Source organism: Puma concolor, chromosome D1 (genome assembly GCF_028749965.1).
Source record: "Puma concolor isolate L17-30 chromosome D1, mPumCon1.1.hap2, whole genome shotgun sequence".
Taxonomy (NCBI): Eukaryota; Metazoa; Chordata; class Mammalia; order Carnivora; family Felidae; genus Puma; species Puma concolor.
This window is the reverse complement of record NC_141676.1, coordinates 53548352-53571243: the sequence shown is the minus strand read 5'-3', so window position 1 is coordinate 53571243 and position 22892 is coordinate 53548352. Positions and strand designations below refer to the sequence as shown.

At 36.7% G+C, this 22892-nt stretch overlaps 3 protein-coding genes and 1 pseudogene across 3 annotated transcripts in view; 2 read left to right on the top strand and 2 right to left on the bottom strand.

Moving 5' to 3' along the window:
• The first annotated feature begins 366 nt into the window (after window positions 1-366).
• LOC112865677 (olfactory receptor 52N1-like) lies at window positions 367-5432 on the top strand (annotated as a pseudogene).
• A 1500-nt stretch (window positions 5433-6932) lies between these two features.
• LOC147576692 (olfactory receptor 52L1) overlaps window positions 6933-22892 on the bottom strand; it is a 455531-nt gene continuing 439571 nt past the window's right edge. Inside the window, exon 4 of the transcript XR_015241052.1 lies at window positions 6933-7218. The gene's annotated coding sequence lies outside the window, so the exon portion shown is untranslated. The remainder of the gene's footprint in view (window positions 7219-22892) is intronic.
• On the top strand, window positions 8198-9136 carry LOC112865098 (olfactory receptor 52E4-like). Its single transcript, XM_025928138.2, has one exon. It carries the CDS (start codon window positions 8198-8200, stop codon window positions 9134-9136), a length of 939 nt encoding a protein of 312 aa, XP_025783923.2.
• LOC112865074 (olfactory receptor 52E8-like) lies at window positions 19028-20165 on the bottom strand. The gene has a single exon (XM_025928107.2). It carries the CDS (start codon window positions 19967-19969, stop codon window positions 19028-19030), a length of 942 nt encoding a protein of 313 aa, XP_025783892.1. The 5' UTR covers window positions 19970-20165.

Sequence of the window (22892 nt, the reverse complement as noted above, 5' to 3'; positions counted from 1 at the left end):
TCTATTATCCATCTATTTATCAATCAATCAATCAATCAATCATCTATTTATCTATCTACCTATCAGTAGATAGATTATCTTCATGGTAAAGAGCCAAGAATCCTGGATTCAAGATTTATAGTCAATGATATTACACTAATATCAGTTACTCATCTATAATACCATAATAATTACCCGTATTTAATATAATAAATATCTCTCATGAGGTAATTAAGATAATTGAGATGATTTATGCAAAAAATTTTATAATACTAATTAATTCATTGTAAGCAATCAATACACATTTGCCTAAACTGTTCCTTTTCAGAGAGACATCAAAGTTAACGTCAAAGTTGAAGAATGTAACATACCCTTTAACTGGTCGCCATGGATGATTACAACTGTACTACACTGACACTAGCATCATTCCTATTGAATGGATTGCCTGGCCTATAAAGTGCACATGTGCCTTGTTACTGCACTGGGGAATTATGGGCTCCTCTATCTCATTCATCTGGAGGAGTCCCTACACTGGCCCATGTAATTCTTGGCCTTATTCTTCTTCATTGACATTGTTGAGTGTACTAGTTCTGTACCCAAAATGCTATGTATCTTCTGGTTTGATCTCAAAGATATTAGCTTCAATGCTCACCTGACCCAGATGTGCTTTCTCCATACCTTCACAGGGATGGAATCTGGGGTGCTCATTTTCATGGTCCCAAAGCACTATGTGGTCATCTGTTATCCTCTGTGCTATGCCACTATCGTCACCAATTCTATGATTGCCAAGGCTGGGTTTCCCACCCTTTTTTGAGGTGTGATACTCATCATTCCCTTTACATTACTCACCAAATGCCTATTATATTGTAAGGGCAGTATAATTTCCTACACCTACTTTGACCACATGACTATGGCCAAGTTGTCCTGTGGCAATATCAAGGTCAATGCAATCTATGGTCTGATTGTTGCCCTTCTGATTGGGGGTTTCAACATCCTGTGCATCACAATCTCCTAGACAATGATCCTCCAGGCAGTGGTCAGTTTCTTCTTAGCAAAGTCTGAAGGCCTTCAGCACCTGAACTGTCCACATCTGTCCACATAGGACATCACCTATGTCTGACCCTTCTTCACCTTTTTCACCCACTGTTCTTGCAGTTATACAATCCTCCACAGTGTTCACATTTATAGGCTAACTCATGCCTGCTCCTGCTGCCCACCCTGAATCCTATTGTCTAGGGGATAAAGACTAAAAAAATAAAAGAAGCTGGAAGATGGTGGCGTAGGAGGACGCTGGGCTCACCACGTCCTGCAGATCACTTAGATACCACCCACACCTGCCTAAATAACCCAGAAAACCACCAGAAGACTAGCAGAATGGATTCTCTGGAGCCAAGAGTAGACAAGAGGTCCACAGAAAATGGTAGGAAGGGCAGAGAGGCAGTGCACCCTACACGGACTGGCAGGAGGGAGATGGGGCAGAGGGGCAGCCCGCTGGCAAAGTGGAGCCCACGAGTCTGGCTTGCAAAAATAGAGGGACCTGATGGAGTGTGTTCTGACAGCAAGCAGGACTTAACACCTGGAAGGTTATAAGTTAACAGCTCTGTTCAGAGAGCGGGAGGGCTGGAGGACAACTGGAGGGAGAGTTTTTGAGCCCCAGACGACAGAGCTCAGCTTGGCGGGGAACAAAGGCGCTCCCCAGCGCCATCTCCCTTGCCCATCCCCCAGCTGAAACCACAAAGGGAACCAGTTCCTGTCAGGGAGCTTGCTTGCACTGTCCAAACACCAAACGCTGTGCTTCTGCGGATCCATCCCTCCGGTGGGTCTGACTCCCTCCAGGTGCTGCAGGGCCCCACTTGAAGCAGATCTCCGAAAGAAAAGTGAGCTGAACCTGCCCCTCCCACCCCTGTGCACCTTGCCCATCCACCCCAGCTAATACGCCAGATCCCCAGCACCACAAGGGTGGAAGTGTGCAAGGCCACGCCACCCCACAGTGAATCCCACCCCTAGGAGAGGGGAAGAGAAGATACACACTAGTCTGACTGTGGCCCCAGCAGTGGGCTGGGGGCAGACATCAGGTCTGACTGCGGCCCTGCCCACCAATGCAAGGTATTCAAGACAGTACAGGGGAAGTGCCCCTCAGTCCCGCACCACTCCAGGGACTATCCAAAATGACCAAACGGAAGAATTCCCCTCAAAAAAACCTCCAGGAAATAACGACAGCTAACAAACTGATCAAAAACGATTTAAACAATATAACAGAAAGTGAATTTAGAATAATAGTCATAAAATTAATTGCTGGGCTTGAAAACAGTATAAAGGACATCAGAGAATCTATTACTACAGAGATCAAGGGAGTAGGAACAGCCAGGAGGAGCTAAAAATGCTATTAATGAGCTGCAAAATAGGGGCGCCTGGGTGGCGCAGTCGGTTAAGCGTCCGACTTCAGCCAGGTCATGATCTCGCGGTCCGTGAGTTTGAGCCCCGCGTCGGGCTCTGGGCTGATGGCTCAGAGCCTGGAGCCTGTTTCTGATTCTGTGTCTCCCTCTCTCTCTGCCCCTCCCCCGTTCATGCTCTGTCTCTCTCTGTCCCAAAAAAAAAAAATAAATAAACGTTAAAAAAAAAAAAACTTAAAAAAAAAAAAAATGAGCTGCAAAATAAAATGGAGATGACCACAGCTCAGATTGAAGAGGCAGAGGAGAGAATAGGCGAACTAGAAGATAAAATTATGGAAAAAGAAGAAGCTGAGAAAAAGAGAGATAAAAAAATCCAGGAGTATGAGGGGAAAATTAGAGAACTTAGTGATGCACTAAAGAGAAATAATATACACATACTTGGTATTCCAGAAGAGGAAGAGAGAGGGAAAGGTGCTGAAGGTGTACTTGAAGAAATCATAGCTGAGAACTTCCCTGCTCTGGGGAAGGAAAAAGGCATTGAAATCCAAGAGGCACAGAGAACTCCCTTCAGACATAACTTGAATCGATCTTCTGCACGACATATCATAGTGAAACTGGCAAAATACAAGGATAAAGAGAAAATTCTGAAAACAGCTAGGAATAAACGTGCTCTAACGTATAAAGGGAGACATATAAGTCTCGTGACCAATCTCTCTACTGAAACTTGGCAGGCCAGAAAGGAATGGCAGGAAATCTTCAATGTGATGAACAAAAAAAATATGCAGCCGAGAATCCTCTATCCAGCAAATCTGTCATTTAGAATAGGAGAGATAAAAGTCTTCCCTAACAAACAAAAACTGAAGGAATTCATCACCACTAAACCAGCCCTACAAGAGATCCTAAGGGGGATCCTGTGAGACAAAGTACCAGAGACATCGCTACAAGCATGAAACCTACAGACATCACAATGACTCTAAACCCATATCTTTCTATAATAGCACTGAATGTAAATGGACTAAACGTGCCAACCAAAAGACATAGGATACCAGAATGGATAAAAAAACAAGACCCATCTATTTGCTGTCTACAAGAGACTCATTTTAGACCTGAGGACACTTTCAGATTGAAAGTGAGTGGATGGAGGACTATTTATCATGCCACTGGAAGTCAAAAGAAAGCAGGAGTAGCCATATTTATATCAGACAAACTAGAATTTAAATTAAAGGCTGTAACAAGAGATAAAGAAGGGCATTATATAATACTTACAGGGTCTCTCCATCAAGAAGAACTAACAGTTATAAATGTCTATGTGCCGAATACGGGAGCCCCCAAATACATAAAACAATTCATCACAAACATAAGCAACCTTATTGACAAGAATGTGGTAATTGCAGGGGACTTTAATATCCCACTAAACCAAGGAAACATAAACTAATTAAAAAGAAATCCTCACAGAGGAGTTTATAAAGTAACTTCCTATCACTGATTTCCATTCTCCAGATCTCTTCCCAGAAAAAATATCTGATACCAGTTTCTTGTGATTCCTTCCAGAGCCAATTTATGCATGTCTTCTCATTTCTTTTGAAAGCTACATAGCATCACATTATATTGATGTACAGTAATTAAATGTAAATAGTTCTTTGTTAGTAATCATCTATATTGTTTCTAATCTTTACAGTAAAAATTAAAAATATGAATACATTAATGTTCAAGAGGTTAGCTTCTTATCAAAAAAACACAGAAAAATAAAAATCTTTTGAGCACAGACACTTTAGCACAGTACAAGAAAGTATAGAAATAACTAAAGAGAAAGAAAATCATGATAATAACATGATTTTGTTCACCAGAACAATTCTTGGAACATATCAAGTGCTAAATAAATATTGGTTGGAACAATGGACAGTTGGATGCACAACTGCTAGTCTATAAAATGGGAGTTCTTTCACCAGCTGGAAAGTCAAATAGATATTGAAAGAAGTTCTAGAAGAATTTGTCTGTATCATAGATAATACGGATAGAGTGGGATACTAAGGACGTTTGAGATCTACAATCAAATGGAGTTACAAGTTAGGTTTAATTGAAGGATTCTCTCCATGGATGCCCTCCAGAAATATAGTTGGCTCCTAAAACGTTCCATGGAAAACAGTCACTGTTCAAGCTTGTTAATATTGGTAGTATCCTAAGATGCAGATCAGGGCACTTGTCAGCCATGTTATAATCAGTTACCACAAGGCTTGGCTGCAAGCTGTTGGGTGATCTTGAAGGGTTTGATTCTCATCCCCTGATACTGAGTGTCAGAAAGTGGTGAGTGGTCAAGTCTCCCAAGTGACATACTGTTTAATCAGCATTATTTGGACCCATCCCCACCTCCACCCCCTGCAAGCTCCCTAATCACTCTAGTTATTATTCCCCCATTTAATGAATGTGAGCTGGTAGAATAAACATAGAAGCCAATTTTCTAGCCCATCGTATTATCTTGGATCCTGGTATCTGCTTATCCCAGGCAAGGGATTGGTAATTTAATATAATTTAAGAACCCACAGCCTAAGGGTCAGTGTTCTTTTCCTAGAGTCTGACATCTGGCCCCACAAAGTATCTGCATACTACTCCAGAATAAATCAAAGAGCCACTTTAGAGGTAGGAACAGTCAAAGTGACAGTAACAAAGTTAAGGAACGGAATGGGGAGGAAGGTCATCAAATATTTATGGTGACTTGTTTTCCATGTGCAATTTCGCAGTGGTGAATATCTCATAAACAGAAGCAATATTCTAAAGTTGTTTTTTTTAATGGCCCAGAAGGGCCTTAACCAAGATGTCATAGATTTATTGAAGGACAAGGTAAGCTAGCGTCTAGATGTGGAGGAAGGAGATGAACTCCAGTGTGCAGAAGAAAATACAATTTAGAAATCCAAATGTAGAAGAGACTGGTGATGAAATTCACTTGAATCTATAGGTTATAACAAAGTGAAAGAGACAAGTGAATTCCCTGAGTCTCATCCTGAGACTGAGAGCATCACTCAGATAGCACACCATAGCTGGGCTGCTATTTGTCCTCATTAAATGGGAACAAGAAGAGAGGTTTACTGTGTATGGTACATGTATGGTACTATGATTTCCCTTCTTCTTCCCCTCATTGTGTACTTGATAATTTGCAAGGCGAAACCAAGTGAGTTCATTGAGCTAACAAGTGACTTTCCCTGATTAAAGTGACAATTGAGATTTATTATATTCGCAACTCTGTTTTATGGCAAAATCACTGGGTTTTAAGGGGTCTCTTCATGATTGTCAAAGCTCATGTACTCAGTGATCACTAAACTCACAGCATCTGGAAGATAAGGGTAATAAGAATTACAAAATTGCACTTCACCCCTAAGAGATTAGAATTGTCAAACAGTTATTCCACAGACGTGACCCTGGGAGAATCACATGCCAAATTTCCTCCTGGGACCCTGGATTTACCTGACGACTTGAATGACAAATCAGAGACACTGACTTCCAACTATAGACTCTACTGCATACTAGTTTAAGCACTGCAAAGATAATTCACTAGCATTAGAATATCAAAACCTTATCTAATTTTTATACCATGCTTTATATCTTCAAAAGGTCTGGAGCAAGAGACCACTGGAAAGGTTGATACAAAGACAAATTGTATTTGCCTAGTGCCTGCTTCCCCTGAAGAATTAAATGAATGTTATTCATCATGACATAAACACATTGAATAAACTCATTCCTTATAAACTGAACCTTGGTGGTGTTCATGAGTATATCTGTCACCATCCACCAGTGTGTATGAATCCAAAATGCAATATGTAACAGAGGACCTAAAAACCCACTACTGCTCCAATTTCTGTCATTGGATTACACAATTCTAAAAGGTTTGGCATGAACACTGTCTAGCCACCTTCCTTAATTTAAACCAGAGTAGGAATAACTCAGAAGGCCTTGGGGCCTCCTCCTCACTGCTATTCATTACAACTTTGACGCCATGACATTAGCATTATTTTTATATTCATTATTTCTCCAGGCTGTGTGATACATTTCCAATTATATTACCTTTATTCTGTTATTGTAAGTCAAAGTCAACACCTTTTAAAAGTTTAATTCTATTAGGCCAGAGGTGAAACTGGGGGATAGAGTCTGTGGCAATGGTCAGAGTAGAGACTAATAATGGAAGGTAACAACCATAGATCCCATAGTTCAGAAATAGAGCCACTGGGGGATTACTATCTTTTTTTCAGGAAGAGGAACCTTCCAGACCCTAGGGATTAAGGGCTCTGTGGGAGATGGGCTGGGGTTTGGAAGTCTGTTGCAGCGCAAGTATAAACGTTCTTTTGTAGGCACGACAAATGCAATGAAGTCAGAAAGGGAGATATTGCTGTAGGCTGATCCTAAAAGAACCATGGTCATGGCTAAGACAGGTGGTGCTGCTCAAGGCTGTGTTCTGGGATCCAGACACTGTAAATAAGGGATAGAAGTCTGAGAACTAGTTGCAAACAAGAAACCCCTGAAATAGGGTTAGGGCTGAGGAACAGAAGAGCATAAGGTAGGTATTTTTTAAATATTTTTGGTAGGAGTAAAGTCTCTTACGTGGTTCTTCTTAATTTCAGTTTTTTTTTTTTAAGTATAGATCAACCAGGGTATTTTTTAAGTGTATTTTGTTTTTGTTTTTGTTTATGCTATCCAGAATTTTTAGAGTAAATTTCTATAGAAATTGCAATAGAAAACTTGAGAAAGCTCTTGGAAATAAATACTTCCTTGATCTATCTTACCTGAGTTTCACTGAGCTGAGGGGCTTGGGGAAACCTTCCAAGCAGCAGTACCTCACTCCAGCTTACCACACCAACTAAATACCAGAGAAAAAGAAGAAAATAAGAAGGAAGAGTTCAATTTCCTTCTTTACTCTTCACACACTTGCTACCTGATCCCCTAGAGAGAGTCACCAGCTTTCCTAGAGGCCTTATTACATATACAGCCTTATCAAAGAAAAGCAATTATTATTCCTTCTGATTCATGTACCACAGGCCCAAAAGAGTATCCTTTCCAGAATTCAAATCCAAGTGTCATTCCATGTCTTAAACATATTTAAGGGAGGAGTGTGGGAGGAGGATGGACAAAATGGGTGAAGGGGAGTGGGAGATACAGGCTTCCAATTACGGAATAAATAAGTCACAGGAATAAAAGACAACAAAAGGAATTTGGCTAATGATATTGTAGTAGGGGTGAAATGGGGGCAGATGGTAGCTACACTTGTGAATATAGAAGTTGTGCACTTAAAACTAATGTAACATTGTTTGTCAACTATACTCAAAAAACAAAAACTATTTAATGATCATTATTAACTTTACACTAAATTAGCCCCATATTGCATTCATTTATCTGTTTAAAGCGAACTTACTTCATGATAAATTTAAAGTGACACCAGCTTCATTATTATCCAACCATCATGTTTTGTTTTTCTTTAAGTCACTTATATCTCTTAATATATACCTGATATATATGTGAATATATACATATGTGACACCTATACATATTATGTATACCCACACACACTTATTTTTTGCTTATTTGGATACTGTCTCATTCCCAGAATAATAATATTATAAAATCAGATTTTCTTCGATTTGTTTGCTACACTTAGCAGAATTGTTAGTATTTTTTAATGTCTGAATGAATCTATACTTTCAAGGCTAGCATGAAATCTCTTTCACAATTTCCCGCTGATCACCACTCCAAATTTATTGTATTCTTTTATGGGATATAGTATGACTTTTTAGATGTTTGATAATTTGTTTTCTCTGTGATTCCAAAAGAACGGAGAGAAGATGTCCCCCTCAAATGATACCAAGCTCCACCCCTCCTATTTCCTCCTGCTGGGAATTCCAGGTCTTGAACAGATGCACATCTGGATTGGGTTTCCTTTTTGTTCTGTGTATTTGATTGCCCTTGTGGGGAACATCACTATCCTGTTTGTGATCAAGACTGAACGCAGCCTTCATCAGCCTATGTTTTACTTCTTGGCTATGTTAGCCTCCATTGATCTGGGCCTGTCCACATCCACTATCCCCAAAATGTTAGGCATATTCTGGTTTAATTTAAAGGAGATTAGCTTTGAGGGCTGTGTCGCCCAGATGTTCTTTATTCATATATTCACTGCCATGGAGACTGTCGTGTTGGTGGCCATGGCCTTTGATCGCCATGTTGCTGTCTGCAACCCTCTGCGATACAGCCTGATTCTCACTAACAGAACGATTGGTCTCATCCTTGTTGTTGTGTTTGGTGTCAATTTCATTTTGGTTATCCCTCTGGTGTTTCTCATCTTGAGACTCCCCTTTTGTGGACACCATGTAATCCCCCACACATACTGTGAGCACATGGGAATTGCTCGCCTAGCCTGTGCCAATATAAAGGTCAACGTGATATTTGGATTAATTCTTATATCACTGGTGTTTGTTGACGTGGTTCTGATCGTCATCTCCTATGTGAGAATACTCCGAGCTGTCTTCTGCCTTCCTTCCCAGGATGCCAGACTCAAAGCACTTAATACATGTGGCTCCCATATCTGTGTTATCCTAGCCTTCTTTACTCCAGCTTTTTTCTCCTTCATGACTCACCGGTTTGGCAGGAACGTTCCCATATACATTCATATTCTCCTTGCCAATCTATATGTGGTTGTTCCACCTGCCCTCAATCCTGTCATCTACGGAGTGAGGACCAAGCAAATTCGAGAAAGGGTTTCAAGCATCTTTTTGAAAAGAGGCTGACATAAACTGTCTCAGATATTCATTTTAATCTAGGTAAAAGAGATTGTGTTTCTCAACTACAGAATCTTGCAACAGAAAAAAAAGACTCTAAACTTAGTATTATTTCATTAATAATATCCCTAAATATCCCATCTAGAGCATATAATGGGATTAATGTCCAAACAATCACTGTGAAAATTTATGGAATACCTAAAGCTTTGGACAACTTAGTTACAAAATTTTATTACTTTCCTGTATAACCTCTACAGAGCAGATCTTATGGACACGACTATGTGGAATAAAATGCTTCTTTTTATTTGCAAACAGTTAACTCTGTTGGCCACATTACCAAATATATATATATATATATATATATATATATATATATATATATATATATCAAGGACTATAGGCATTAAGTAGTTGTGACAGATTCTTTCCTTACTTTCTTAATTGCTTATTTGTTTTTATCCATAGTTTTATTGATACTTTATTATATGCCAGAAACTTATAAGTCATAGAAGTATAAAAATAAAAATATAAATGGTGTTTCAAGTTCTCATAGGAAAAAGAATTAGGAGAAATTTTCATGATTGACTCTGTGTGGAATCTTCCCAGACTCATCATATCTATGCAGATCTCCCATAAGTTTCTTACTGTTCAAAGTGAACTAGTCTGTCTGTAGATGCATGTATATGCAATACTGCAAAACTTATAGAAATATAAATGTATTTATATTTCTATCAATCTCTATCAGTGAAGGGGGACTTCACAGAAGTATCAGTATGGTAAGGAATTTAAGATGCTCAGGAATAATACCTCTAAATGGGTGAATTCCTATGCATCTCAATTATATTCTCAAAGGTCGAATCTAATGCCATAGATAGTAATTACTCTCAGATTCATGAACTTTAGATATTCATTCATTCATTATTAAGCACTTTGGCACTTTTTAATTTTCACTTATTCCTCATGGCTTATCAGATAAGCCTCAGTATCCTATGCTCATTTTATAGTTTTTGATCAATGATATGTATTTGGCCAATGTTTACTTCATGGTATCTTGCTGCTCACATCTTAGGTGCTTAACAATTTTTTTCTTTAAAAAATTCATCTTCCAAAGAAGACAGAGAGATGGCCAACAGGTGCATGAAAGGTGCTTAGCATTACTAATAATCACATAAATGCACATCAAAACTACAGTGAGATATCACTTCATACCTGTTAGAATGACTATTCTCAAAAGACAAGAAATAACAAATGTTAGTGAAGATGTGGAGGAAAGGGAACCTTTTTGCTCTGTTGGTAGGCATGTAAATTGGTGCAGCCATCATGGAAAACACTACGGTGGGGTTCCTTAAGAAATTAAAAATAAAAATTATTCATCATGATCAAGTGGGATTCATTCCTGGGCTGCAGGGCTGGTTCAACATTCACAAATCAGTCAATCAATGTGATACGTCACATTAATAAAAGAAAAGATAAGAAGCATATGATCCTGTCAATCAATGCAGAAAAAGCATTTGACAAAATACAACATCCTTTCTTAATAAAAACCCTCAAGAAAGTCAGTATAGAAGGAATATACTTAAACATCATTAAGCTATACTTAAACATCACAGAATATCATCCTCAATGGGGAAAAACTGAGAGCTCTCCTCCTGAGATTAGGAACACGGCAGGGATGTCCACTCTCACCACTGTTGTTTAACATAGTGTTAGAAGTCCTAGCCTCAGCAATCAGACAACAAAATAAAATAAAAGCCATAAAAATTGGCAAAGAAGAACCCAAACTTTCACTTTTTGCAGACATGATACTCTACCTGGAAAACCCGAAAGAGTCCACCAAAAGACTCCTAGAACTGTTAAATGAATTCAGCAAAGTTGCAGGGTACAAAATCAATGTACAGAAATGAGTTGCATTTTTATACACCAATAATGAAGCAACATAGAGAGAAATCAAGAAACTGGTCCAATTTATAATTTCACCAAGAACCACAAAATACCTAGGAATAAATCTAACCAAAGACGTAAAAGACCTGTATGCTGAAAACTATAGAAAGCTTATGAGGGAAATTGAAGAAGACACAAATAAATGGAAAAACATTCCATGCTCATGGATGGATTGGAAGAATAAATATTGTTAAAATGTCAATACTACCCCCCAAAGCAATTTACACATTCAATGCAATCTCAGTTAAAATTGCACTGGCATTCTTCTCAAAGCTAGAACAAACAATCATAAAATTTGTATGGAACCACTAAAGACCCCGAATAGCCAAAGTAATATTGAAGAAGAAAACCAAAGTGGGAGGCATCACAACCCTAGACTTTAGCCTCTACTACAAAGCTATAATCATCAAAACAGTATGGTATTGGCACAAAAACAGACACATAGACCAATGGAATAGAATAGAGACTCCAGAATTAGACCCACAAATGTTTGTCTAACTAATCTTTGACAAAGCAGGAAAGAATATCCAATGGAAAAAAGATAGTCTCTTTAACAAATGGTGCTGGGAGAACTGGACAGCAACATGCAGAAGAATGAAACTAGACCACTTTCTTACACCATTCACAAAGATAAACTTAAAATGGATTAAAGACCTAAATTTGATACAGGAAACCATCAAAACCCTAGAGGAGAAAGCAGGCAACAACCTCTTTGTGTCAGTTATATCGCAATAAAAATATTAGAAGATATTAACAAAAAATTTTCAAGTACTACACATAGTAAAATTAAAGAATCTTACACATACAACTTGATGGACTTTTTATGAACATATAAAATATATAGGGTCCTGAACTTTGGAATACCATTCTTTGAAGTGTCTAAGTCCCTTTCCAGTAGCTGGGACTAGTTACTCTTTCCCAAGCTCAAAGTATCCCTCTCAGGCTCCTTCCTTGTTTCTCCACTTTAGGACACTCCTTTTTGGGACACCCCTAACCCAATAATCTGCATTCATTGAACTCTGCATTCATTCATTTGAACAGATGTCCAGAGAGTTCCAGGGGAAATGCCTATAGAGTTTCCCAAGGTTTTTTGAATAGTCCCAACTCTAGGGTGGTATCCTGGAGAGCAGATTGCTCCACTGGGTGGTGCAATATTTATTTCACGGGATTGCTAAAGGCTGATCTACCAGAATGGTACTGGCATGCTGATTTAGAGTGATTCAAATTGTATATGTGGTCAGAGTCCCTACAAAAATGTTTTCTGAGTGCCTACACACCTTGTAGGTAACCCAGAACATATGTCACCAGTGCCTAGAAGAAAATATGTGGCACTACTAACAACCCAGAATACTTCATGCCCTTTATCAGTCGATTACTTCCAGAGTTCATCATTTTTTGTATCTACGACTATAGATTGTATACTTTATGATTTTAATAGTAATTAAATCATATAGGTCTTTTGTGATGGCTTATTTCACTAAAAATTATGTTTGTGAGATTAATTCATGTGATTGCATTTAACTGTAGCTTGTTACTTTTTATTGTTGTATAGTATTCCATTTTATAAATGTACCAAATTTACTTAATAATTCTGGATGGACGTTTGAGTTTTATCTCATTTTTTACCTCATTTTTTATCTCATTTTTATCTCATTTTTCTCATTTTGAATATGGTTCTTATTAATATTTCTCTACATGTTGTTTGACAGACATTTGCAATCAGTAATAATTCCTGTGTATGATTGCTAAGTGATTGGGAGGGTATGTTTTTATCTTTATTAGAAAGCTCCAACAGTTGTTCATATATATATATATATATATATATATATATATATATATATATATGATTTTACACTGTCACCTGTTACATATAAGCCAATTGCTGCACATCCTTATCAGCACTCTTGGTTTTGTATATGTGTTTATGCGGGGGTAGGTATGTATGTTTATTTGCTTCCATTATTTGTTAGCATCATGTAATGCTATTGGATGTGGTTTTAATATACATTTCCTTACCACTAATAATGTTGTAAAAACTATAGCTATTGTCTACTTGGATGTCCTCTTTAGTGGAACATCATTTTATTTAAAGTCTGTGTCCATTTCTTTAGAAATGTGTTATATTTTTCTTAGGAAGCTGTAAAAGTCTGTGTATGAATCCTTTCTTAGATATATCCCCTGAAAATATCTGCTTTCACTATATGAATTGACTTTCTACTCTTCATATGGAAATTTTGAGGAATACAAGTTTTCATGTTCAATGAAGTTGAATTCATTAATATTTTCAGTTGAAGTTTTTGTTCTTTGTGTCCTGTTGAAGAAATCTTTGTTGAACTCAATAAAATGATAATATTCTTTCAAGTTAGTGTCAATATCATTTTTAAAATTTTTAAAAAATTCTAGTTAATATACAGTGTAACATTATTTTCAGGTGTACAATATAGTGATTCGACACTTCTATACAATACCTGATGCTTATCATGACAAGTGTACTCCTTAATCCCCAACACCTATTTAACCCATCTCCCTGCTCACCTCTCTTCTGGTAACCATCAATTTGTTCTCTGTAATCGAGAGCCTATTTCTTGGTTTTCCTCTCTCCCCCTCTCTCGACCTTTGCTCATTTGTATGTTTCTTAAATTTCATATATGGGTGACATCATATTATATTTGTATTTTGATGACTAATTTATTTTGCTTAGTATTGTACTTTCTAGCTCTATCCATGTTGTTGCAGATGGCAAGATTTCGTTCTTTTTTATGGCTAATATTCCATTGTATAGATATACCATAACTTCTTTATTTTTACATTTATGTCTATGATCTATCTAGAATTGATTTTTGTGTTTGATGTGAAATAAGTATTAAATTTTCTATATGAATATCCCAGTTGATCCAGAACAATTTATTGAAATGTCCTTCTTTTCCATATTGTACTTCATGACCCTTTTGTTGTAAATCAGATATTAGCATATAGATAGGTCTTTTTCTTGGCTCACTCATCTACTTTTCTATCCATGTGCCAATAATTTACTGTCCAAATTACCATAATTCCATAATAACAAATATTGGTATCTGGTAGGATCTATACATCATATCCAGGAGTTTGGATAAAAATAAATGAAGATTCCAGATCCTAGGCCACATCAAAGTTAAGTAGGTCCATCAAAGCAGCAACACAAAGTGATCAGTGGGAAAAAGTTGGCAATCATTCCAGATTTTTATTGACATGGGTTATCATATTTACTGAAGGTGACTAGAGGGGAATGAAAAAAAAGAGACTAGGAAAAGAAGAAGAACAGACAGAAGTTTAAATTCCTTACTGCCCCAACTGGGGTCTAATTCTAATTCTTTTAGTACTCCTGCAAGGCAGAGAGTTGGTCCCCAATTCTGTTCCACAGTTTCAGCATTTGAAGGAACTTCATCTGGTCCTGCTCTAAGGTCCAAACACTGCTTGAAATTTATCTGATATAGCATGTTAGAGGCTTGATTCACCACTTCATCATTTTACCAAAACCAGTTGCCTTCATCTGTTTGCATTTAGCTGTATCCAATTTTTATGGAACTGTGCAAGAGGCCAACCCCATCCCTAAGTTACCAGACTGCAGGGAATCAGTCAAATGGTCCCTGCCCTCCTACCCATAATATATTTGAGATTTCTCAAGCTTCCCTTGGAACTTACTTTAGATTTCATAATGCAGCCAAATTTTCCTTTATAATAATCTGTACCACATATTTTTTATACTACCATTCAACACTTTATCCACCTATCCATCCATTTAAATGCCAGTGTTAAATATGTCAATAAGTGTCCAGGAACTGAGCATTTAATTGCTGTACCCTTGTGGAGTGCATTTTATAGAGCAGATTCTGTGCTAGGTCCTGAAATTCTTATACCAGTGACTCTTAAATATCCACTTAATGATATAAAATTAACCTCTTTGACCATGAATTTTTTTTTTATTCTATAATTTTTATTAGCAAAGGCTAGACATAACTTAGAAGACTGAATACTGAGAAAATTTTAACAGTATGTCATATGTCAATAACATGTAATTATAAATAGTTGTGGGAGGACAAAGAAACATGCTTAAATAGCTATAAATAAAATAAAACTAGCATGAAAGTTGGTCTCTGGGAGGAGGAACAAGAGAAACAAAAGTCTTTGAGGTATTTATACAATTTGGTGAGTATTTGTAAAAATGATTCTTCCACATGCAAACTCCTCATCATCATATACACACAGACCTTACACATCCTACGAAAATTAACTCAAAATGGATCACAGACTTAAATGTAAAACACAAAACTATAAAACTCCTAGATGATAATATAGGAGAAAACCTAGCTGACCATGGGTTTGGTGATGACTTTTTAGAATCAACATCAAATGGAGAATCAATAAGGCTGGAGTTTGTTAAAATTAAAAACTTTTGTTTTGCAAAAGACAATGTGAAGAGAATGAGAAGGCAAGCAACAGACTGGGACAAATATTTGCAAAAGAAACATCTGATAAAGGACTGTTATCTGAAATATACAAAAACTCTTAACACTCAACAATAAGAAAAGAAACAACCCAATCAAAAACTGGGCAAAAGACCTGAACAGGCACTTGACCAAAAAAGACATGAGGATGGCAAGTAAGCCTATGTAGTATATTCCATATCACATGTCATCAGGGAAATACAAATTAAAAGGACAATGAAATACCTGTCAGAATGTCAAAATCCAGAATATGAACAAAACCAAATACTGGCAAGGATGTGGAGCAACAAGAACTCTCATACACTGTTGGTAGGAATATAAAATGATACACTCAGTTTGGAAGAATTTGGAAGTTTCTTACAAAACTAAACAGATTCACCATGTGATCCAGCAATTTCACTTCTTAATATTTACCCAAAGAGTTAAAAACTTATGTCCACATAAAAACTTGCATACGGATGTTTATAGCAGCTTTACTCAATTGCCAAAACTTGGAAGCAACCAGGATATCCTTCAATGGATGAATGGATAAATAAACTGTGGCACATCTAGACCATGGAATATTATTCAGTGATAAAAAGAAATGAGTTGTTAGGCCATTAAAAGACATGGAAGAAAATTAAATGGATATTACTAAGTGAGAGAAGCCAATCTAAAAAGCCTACATACTATGATTCCAAATGTATAACATCCTGGAAAAGGCAAAACTATGGAGACAGCAAAAAGATCAGTGATTGTCATGAGCTGGGGGTGGGGAAGAGGGGAATAGCACAGGAACACAGAAGATTTTTAGGACATGAAACTATTCTGTATGATTTTGCAATGATAGGTGCATGCCATTATACATATGTCCAAACCCATAAAGAGTACAGCACTGTGAGTGAACCCTAATGTAAACTGTGGACTCTAGGTGATAACGATGAGTCAGTGCAGGTTCATCAATGATAACAAATGAGTGATGTTGACAATGCGGGAGGCTAAGCATGTGTGTAGGCAGAGGGTATAAGAAAAATATTCATACCTTCTACTCAACTTTTCCATGAATCTAAAACTTCTCTAAAAATAAATTATATTGAAAATATGGTACTTGTATTATCATTTTAAAAATTTACAAGATATAATACACACTTAAAAATATTAATAATGGCTTCTCTTTCTTCTAATTGAGTAGGAAAAGTTCTAATTTTACTTCTTCAGGTTTTTAAAAAAAATTTTTTTAGATAGTACTACACAAAGGTAACCACCAAGCAAATAAGCATGGTAAAAGTCCAGTTTCCAGGCACAACTAGTAAGCATATAAAGATTATATTAATGACCTAGACTAGGGCATTGCAGCAGAGCTCTCCAATACCTACCAGAGTACATATTCACACAGTAAATGTAAACCCTCTACGCATGTTCAGTGAATAAATTTATATTTAAATATTTTTAGCTTATATATTCAACATTCATTATTGGAATATTTTATGAATTATATCCAATAGTCTAGAAATATTTATAATGGCTATATTTACTTAAATGGAATTAGTAAAAATTTGTTTTAGTTAGTGCTCACTAATTTTGCACCATTTTGTGTTCCTATTTTTAGTTTATTTCTTGCTTAACTGAAATATGTTTGACTAGTTGTCTCAGGTACACAAGTAGTATAATGTATGAGGTATAAATCAAAAGTTTTTATTTCCTTTATGTGATTGTGTTAAAAAATTAAGATCATGTAGATTCATCAGGTTGTTTTCAGTTTAGAGCTATTAAAATAAAGCTGCTATGAATATCCATGTACAAGTCTTTGTATGAACAAGTAAGGGATAAATACCTAGGCATATACTTGTTGGTTCATAGGATAAGTGTATGTTAAATGTTATTTTTAAAACTATAAAACTGTTTCCAAAGTCTTTCTTCCATTTTGTACCCACCTAGATAGAAGTGTATGAGAGTTCCAGTTATAGCACATTGGGTATGGACAGTCTTTTGAATTTCAGCAGTTTTATTATAATGGTATCCCATGTGGTTTCAATTTGTATTTACCTAATGACCAGTAAGATTAGCGTATTTCACGTGCTTACCGACCATTCACATATTTTTTTTGTGTGTGAAATATCCATTATAATTTTACCTTCCTTTTTTTTAATTGGGTTTTTACCTTTTTATTATTGACTGTAAAAGTTCTTCATATAGTCAAATACAAACCATTGTCTATGTGTTGCAAGTATTTTCTCTCCGTCTGGACTTGCATTTTGCACTTTCTCAGTAGTGTATTTTGTCTTTTTTTTAAGTTTTTATTTAAATTCCAGTTAGTTAACATACAGTGTAATATTAGTGTCAGGTATATAATATAGTGATTCAACTGTTCCATACAACACCCAGTGCTCATCACAATAAGTATACTTCTTTTGAAAACAAATATACATATTTCTTATTTTTATGGAGTCCTTACAGTCATAGTAAGGACTTTGTAGGTCAGGTGATCAATGGGTCTCCAAAACCATTATTGTGGTTCTTTCTCTAGTTCCAGAATGCATAATGTGAATAGATATACTCAGCAACTGGCAGAATCTCTCTTGCTCTATGAAGGTCAGTCTTTGTTCTATGCAAGCCTTTAACTGATTGGGTAAGGCCAACATATATGCAACTAGTAAGATTTAAAAAATTCTCATTAAACTTGTGAGTTGGCTTAGGTGAAGCAAAAGTGTTTTTCCATATTTTTAATCATTCACAACAAAGATGAAGTTCATTCTGTACAACCTAGGAAAGGCCCTAGGAGTTGTGCCTCATTTTTTTTAATCTTTCTACATTTACCTGTTCTGTTTCTTTTTCCCGCTATATTTTACCTTGACCTTACTTAAAGCCTAAAATGAGTACACCCTGTGAAGTCCCACGAGTCCTTTCAAATATTTGACTCTATGTAGTTGCTGCAGTTGCTATTTCAAAACTTATAAAAATGGAGTATTACATTGATGTCTATGGTGTTTTGTTGATTATTTTCTTCCCTGCGGTTACATGATTAAGGAAGCCAACTGTACCATGGGAGAAATAAAATCAGTATTTGATTTCTTTGATTGTTGTTCCAGGAGCCCATACCCTATAGCATGTTTAGTCAGTCCCATTACAACCATGACTGTGCTTGGCAGCTCAACATTCCTCCACCATAACCAGTGAATTCTGTAAAGAGACTAAACAATATTACGTGAAAAAAAAAAATTGTACTTGAGTTGCCCTAAGACTTTATCCCCAAATCCTGATGTTAATGAGTTACAGAAATAAGTGACCCCTATTTATTTAACAATAATGTTTATAGTTAGTCTAGGAACAACTATCTGCTATGTAAACTCATCTTTAATTTGATACTGCACATAAGTGAGGAAACGTTATGTTTAACATCATATTCTGTAAAGCATTTGCTCTATAGAAGCTTAACAACCCTTCCCTCTTTTAAGGAAAACATTTTGAAGACTCTTTCCAAGACAAGAGTTTAGAGTCAAACTTCCTTAAAAAGGAAGATCATCACCACCCGTTCTCGGATCTGCTTAGTTCTCACCCCATAAATAATGGGGTTAAGAGCAGGTGGGATTATCACATATAAATTTGCCAGGAGGATGTGGATATAACGTGGAATATTGTGGCCAAATCGATGAGTCATAAAAGAGAAAAATGCTGGAGTGAAAAAAGCTAAGATGACACATACATGGGAACCACAGGTATTAAGAGCTTTGAGCCTGGCCTCCCAGGATGGGAGTCTGAAGACAGCACGTAGAATCTTCACATAGGAGATAACAATCAAAATAACATCCAGAAGTATCATAGAGATAAGAATTAATCCAAATAATATATTGACCTTTATGCTGACACAGGCCAGACGGGCAATGCCCATGTGCTCACAGTAGGTATGGGGTATAATATTATGTCCACAGAATGAAAGCCTTAGAAGGAGAAACACAAGTGGAAACACCAAAACAAAATTTTTCAACATTCCTACTCCAGCAATAATACAAATAGTTCTGTTGGTAAGGATTGTGTTGTATCGAAGAGGGTGGCAAATGGCAACGTGGCGATCAAAAGCCATGGCAACAAGCATGAATGTTTCGAAACCTGTAAACAGGTGTATGAAGAACATTTGAGCTAAGCATCCCCCAAAGTCAATCTCATTGAGACCAAACCAGAATATGCTCAGCATTTTGGGAATAGTTGCGGTGGAGAGGCCCAGGTCAGTGAGAGCCAACATGGCCAATAAGTAGAACATGGGATGGTGAAGGCTGTGCTCAGTCTGGATCACAAAGAGGATGATGCCATTCCCCAGGAGGGCAATCAGATAGACTGTACCAAATGGGACACCAAGCCAGAGCTGCATATTTTCCAGTCCTGGGATTCCCAACAGCAGGAAAGATGAGGGGTGAAAACATGAGGTATTGGCTAGAGACATACTGGCAAAGTCTTCTGATAGTCACACTCTCTTCATCTTATATACGGCTCCTCAACTCCTCATCAAAACTGCTAATATTGAATAAGAACAAACGAGACGTCAATACTATATTTGCTCTAGGAATACAGAAGAAACATCCCTATCTTTTCCTCTGTTTTACTTTCATTGATACATACATATTACAAATGAAGGAGAATACTCCTTAAGAAATGAATGGATATTTAGATATTGGATGTGATTATCTAAATTAATTTTAGTGAGAACATTGACTAAGCTAGTTGATATGAGTCTATATTAGCCTCTAACTACTAAAAATATTTAATTATACATTGGGAGAAGATCTGTATACACTGATATCCCACAGATAAATGATCACAGTCCGTGAGCACTGACAATACTGTAGATTTCAGAAGCATCCTTTAAGATCATTTGTTTAAAAACAAACAAAAACCAGAAACAGACCCATAAGTACAGAGAACAAACTGATGGTTGCCAGAGGACAGGGTTATGGGAGGATGGACAAGATAGGTGAAGGGAAGGGGGAGACACAGTCTTCCAGGGGATAAAAGGTATAGCATAGGGAATATAATTGTGGGTATATAACTGTGGTGGCAGATGGTAGCTATAGCTTTGGTGAACATAGCATAACGTATAAACTTGTCAAATCACTATGTTGTACACATGAAACTAATGTAACATTGTATATCAACTATAGTTCAGTAAAATAATAACAGCAAGAAGAAAGTTATAGATCATTTGTTTAACTAGAACAATATACTCCTCTGTGCATTTCCACTTACAACCATTGAACTTTTTTAAAATACCTTTTAATGTTTATTTATTTTTGAGTGAGAGGGAGACAGAGCATGAGCGGGGGTAGAGAGAGAGGGAGACTCAGAATCTGAAGCAGGCTCCAGGCTCTGAACTGTCAGCACAGAGCCTGATGCGGGCTCGAACCCATGAACTGTGAGATCATGACCTGAACCGAAGTCGTACGCTTAACTGACTGAGCCACCCAGGCGCCCCTACAGCCAATGAACTTTTATTTCTGCTACTTAATGTGGCCTATGTTTCTTCCTCAACTTGTTTATAAATAACTTTCATCAAAATATAAGCATATTTTTTTTCTAAATTTGTGTTACTTTTGTTATCAGTGGATGAGGACATTTTCTTTAGTTTTTGAAATAAAGACCTTGTTTTAAGAAGCCATCAAGTTCACAAAATTCAGTGTAAATTGATTAATCTTATATATAAAACCACCGTTTATAGAAAGATTGGCTGAAGCTTAAAGCATTGACTGAACCATTCAGGCTCCCCATTTATTTCCCTTATTCCTCGTAGCAGACAAGTTGGATTGGATTCACTTTATTTGTAAAGAATCCATAATATTTCCAACTTTGTCCCTAAATGGGAATTTATTATTATTATTATTATTATTATTATTATTATTATTATCATTATTATTTTTGCTATTAGAAGGGAGAGAACAATTTCAGAAATAGTAGTATTATATAAGCATTTAATATTATTTATTTCAGTTTCACAAAGAAATTTCAGACAAATTACACCACTTGTTACTCACATCAGCCACACAGAAAAAACAGGACAGATTCTAGCTCCTGAGTCAATGAATGTCTTTTATGTCTGGATCACAGAAGCATGTCTCCATCCTCAAAATGACTGCTTGGTTGCAGTCACCAGCTCTTAGATCTGGTATTCATAGGTTTCTGCCCAAATGCATGTATTTATGGAATTTTCATACAGTCTCAAGGGTTTAGCCCTTTATTCAGTTTCTTGAGCTACTTTGCCCTCATAATCAGCACCCCTAGGTTTGTTCCCAATTTCCTCTTCTTCATTCTCTACATCTCTTGCATATTTTACTAATATAATTGCTATAAATTACAACTCTAAAGAACTGGGAACCAAAGATGAGTGTCTCTTAATTATAATCCATAAAGAATAGCCCTTTGAAGAGGATGAAATTGTGTTTATATGAGAAAGGACCTCTTCTTACAAGCCAAGGAAGTTAGGATGTTGCACAATATACTATATACTTGGGATTACAGACAATCAAAGTAGATTTTTGAGAATAAAAGAGAAATGATTCTGTGAGAGAAAAGAGGAAGATGAAATCTGTAAAGGTGGAAATATGCTGTAGGAGAGATCCTCAAGACAGCTGTGAGGAAAAGGGAGGAGGAACCTGCATCATCCTCTTATCAATTCTCTACATCTTACCTTAATTACCCACTTTCAAAAAGGCCTTCACTGAATTCAGTGGACTGGCTTATAATACTCTCTCCTAAGACCTTAGTCTACTACACAGCTCTCTGTGTCTACCTAAGCAATGTCTGAGTCCCCATTTAATTGTAAGCTTCATGAAGAGTTGCTGAGGAGGCCAGGAAGTTTTGTTCATCATTATTTTTCTAGCACATCTGGCAGATAGCTGCCACTCAAAACATTTGTGGAAAGACTGGGTAGGTGGGTAATTGTTAATTTTAACTCTTGGTCAAAAGTCCTCAGGTTAGAAGGATGGGAACAGAAATCAACTAGTGTATCCAGCAGTTAAGGATAGAGAAATGAGAAGCAAAACCATGATCCTCATAAGAGGATACTCTGAATATATATAAGAAAGATAACTCTTTGATCAGAGGCTTTCCTGACTAGGGGTCAATTAATGGGTCTCTGGCGTAACAAAGGAAGAATACAAAGCAGAGACTACAGGGAAAGCTTGGTATAAGCAGGGGATGACAATCAGAAATAGGCAATAGAATTTTATTTGTATCTTATTCTTCTCATGGAAACTTTTGACTATTGTACTCCTCTATGGCATTAACAAAGTATCAATAAAATAGTTTCATAGTGGTACATTTTCCAAAATCTGAGTTATTTGGTCTTTTACAATGTCAACTTGTTTTCACATAAA

Bases quoted from the DNA above. Each gene is read 5' to 3' on its own strand.
- LOC112865098 (XM_025928138.2), top strand. From the start codon at position 8,198: ATGTCCCCCTCAAATGATACCAAGCTCCACCCCTCCTATTTCCTCCTG.
- LOC112865074 (XM_025928107.2), bottom strand. From the start codon at position 19,969: ATGTCTCTAGCCAATACCTCATGTTTTCACCCCTCATCTTTCCTGCTG.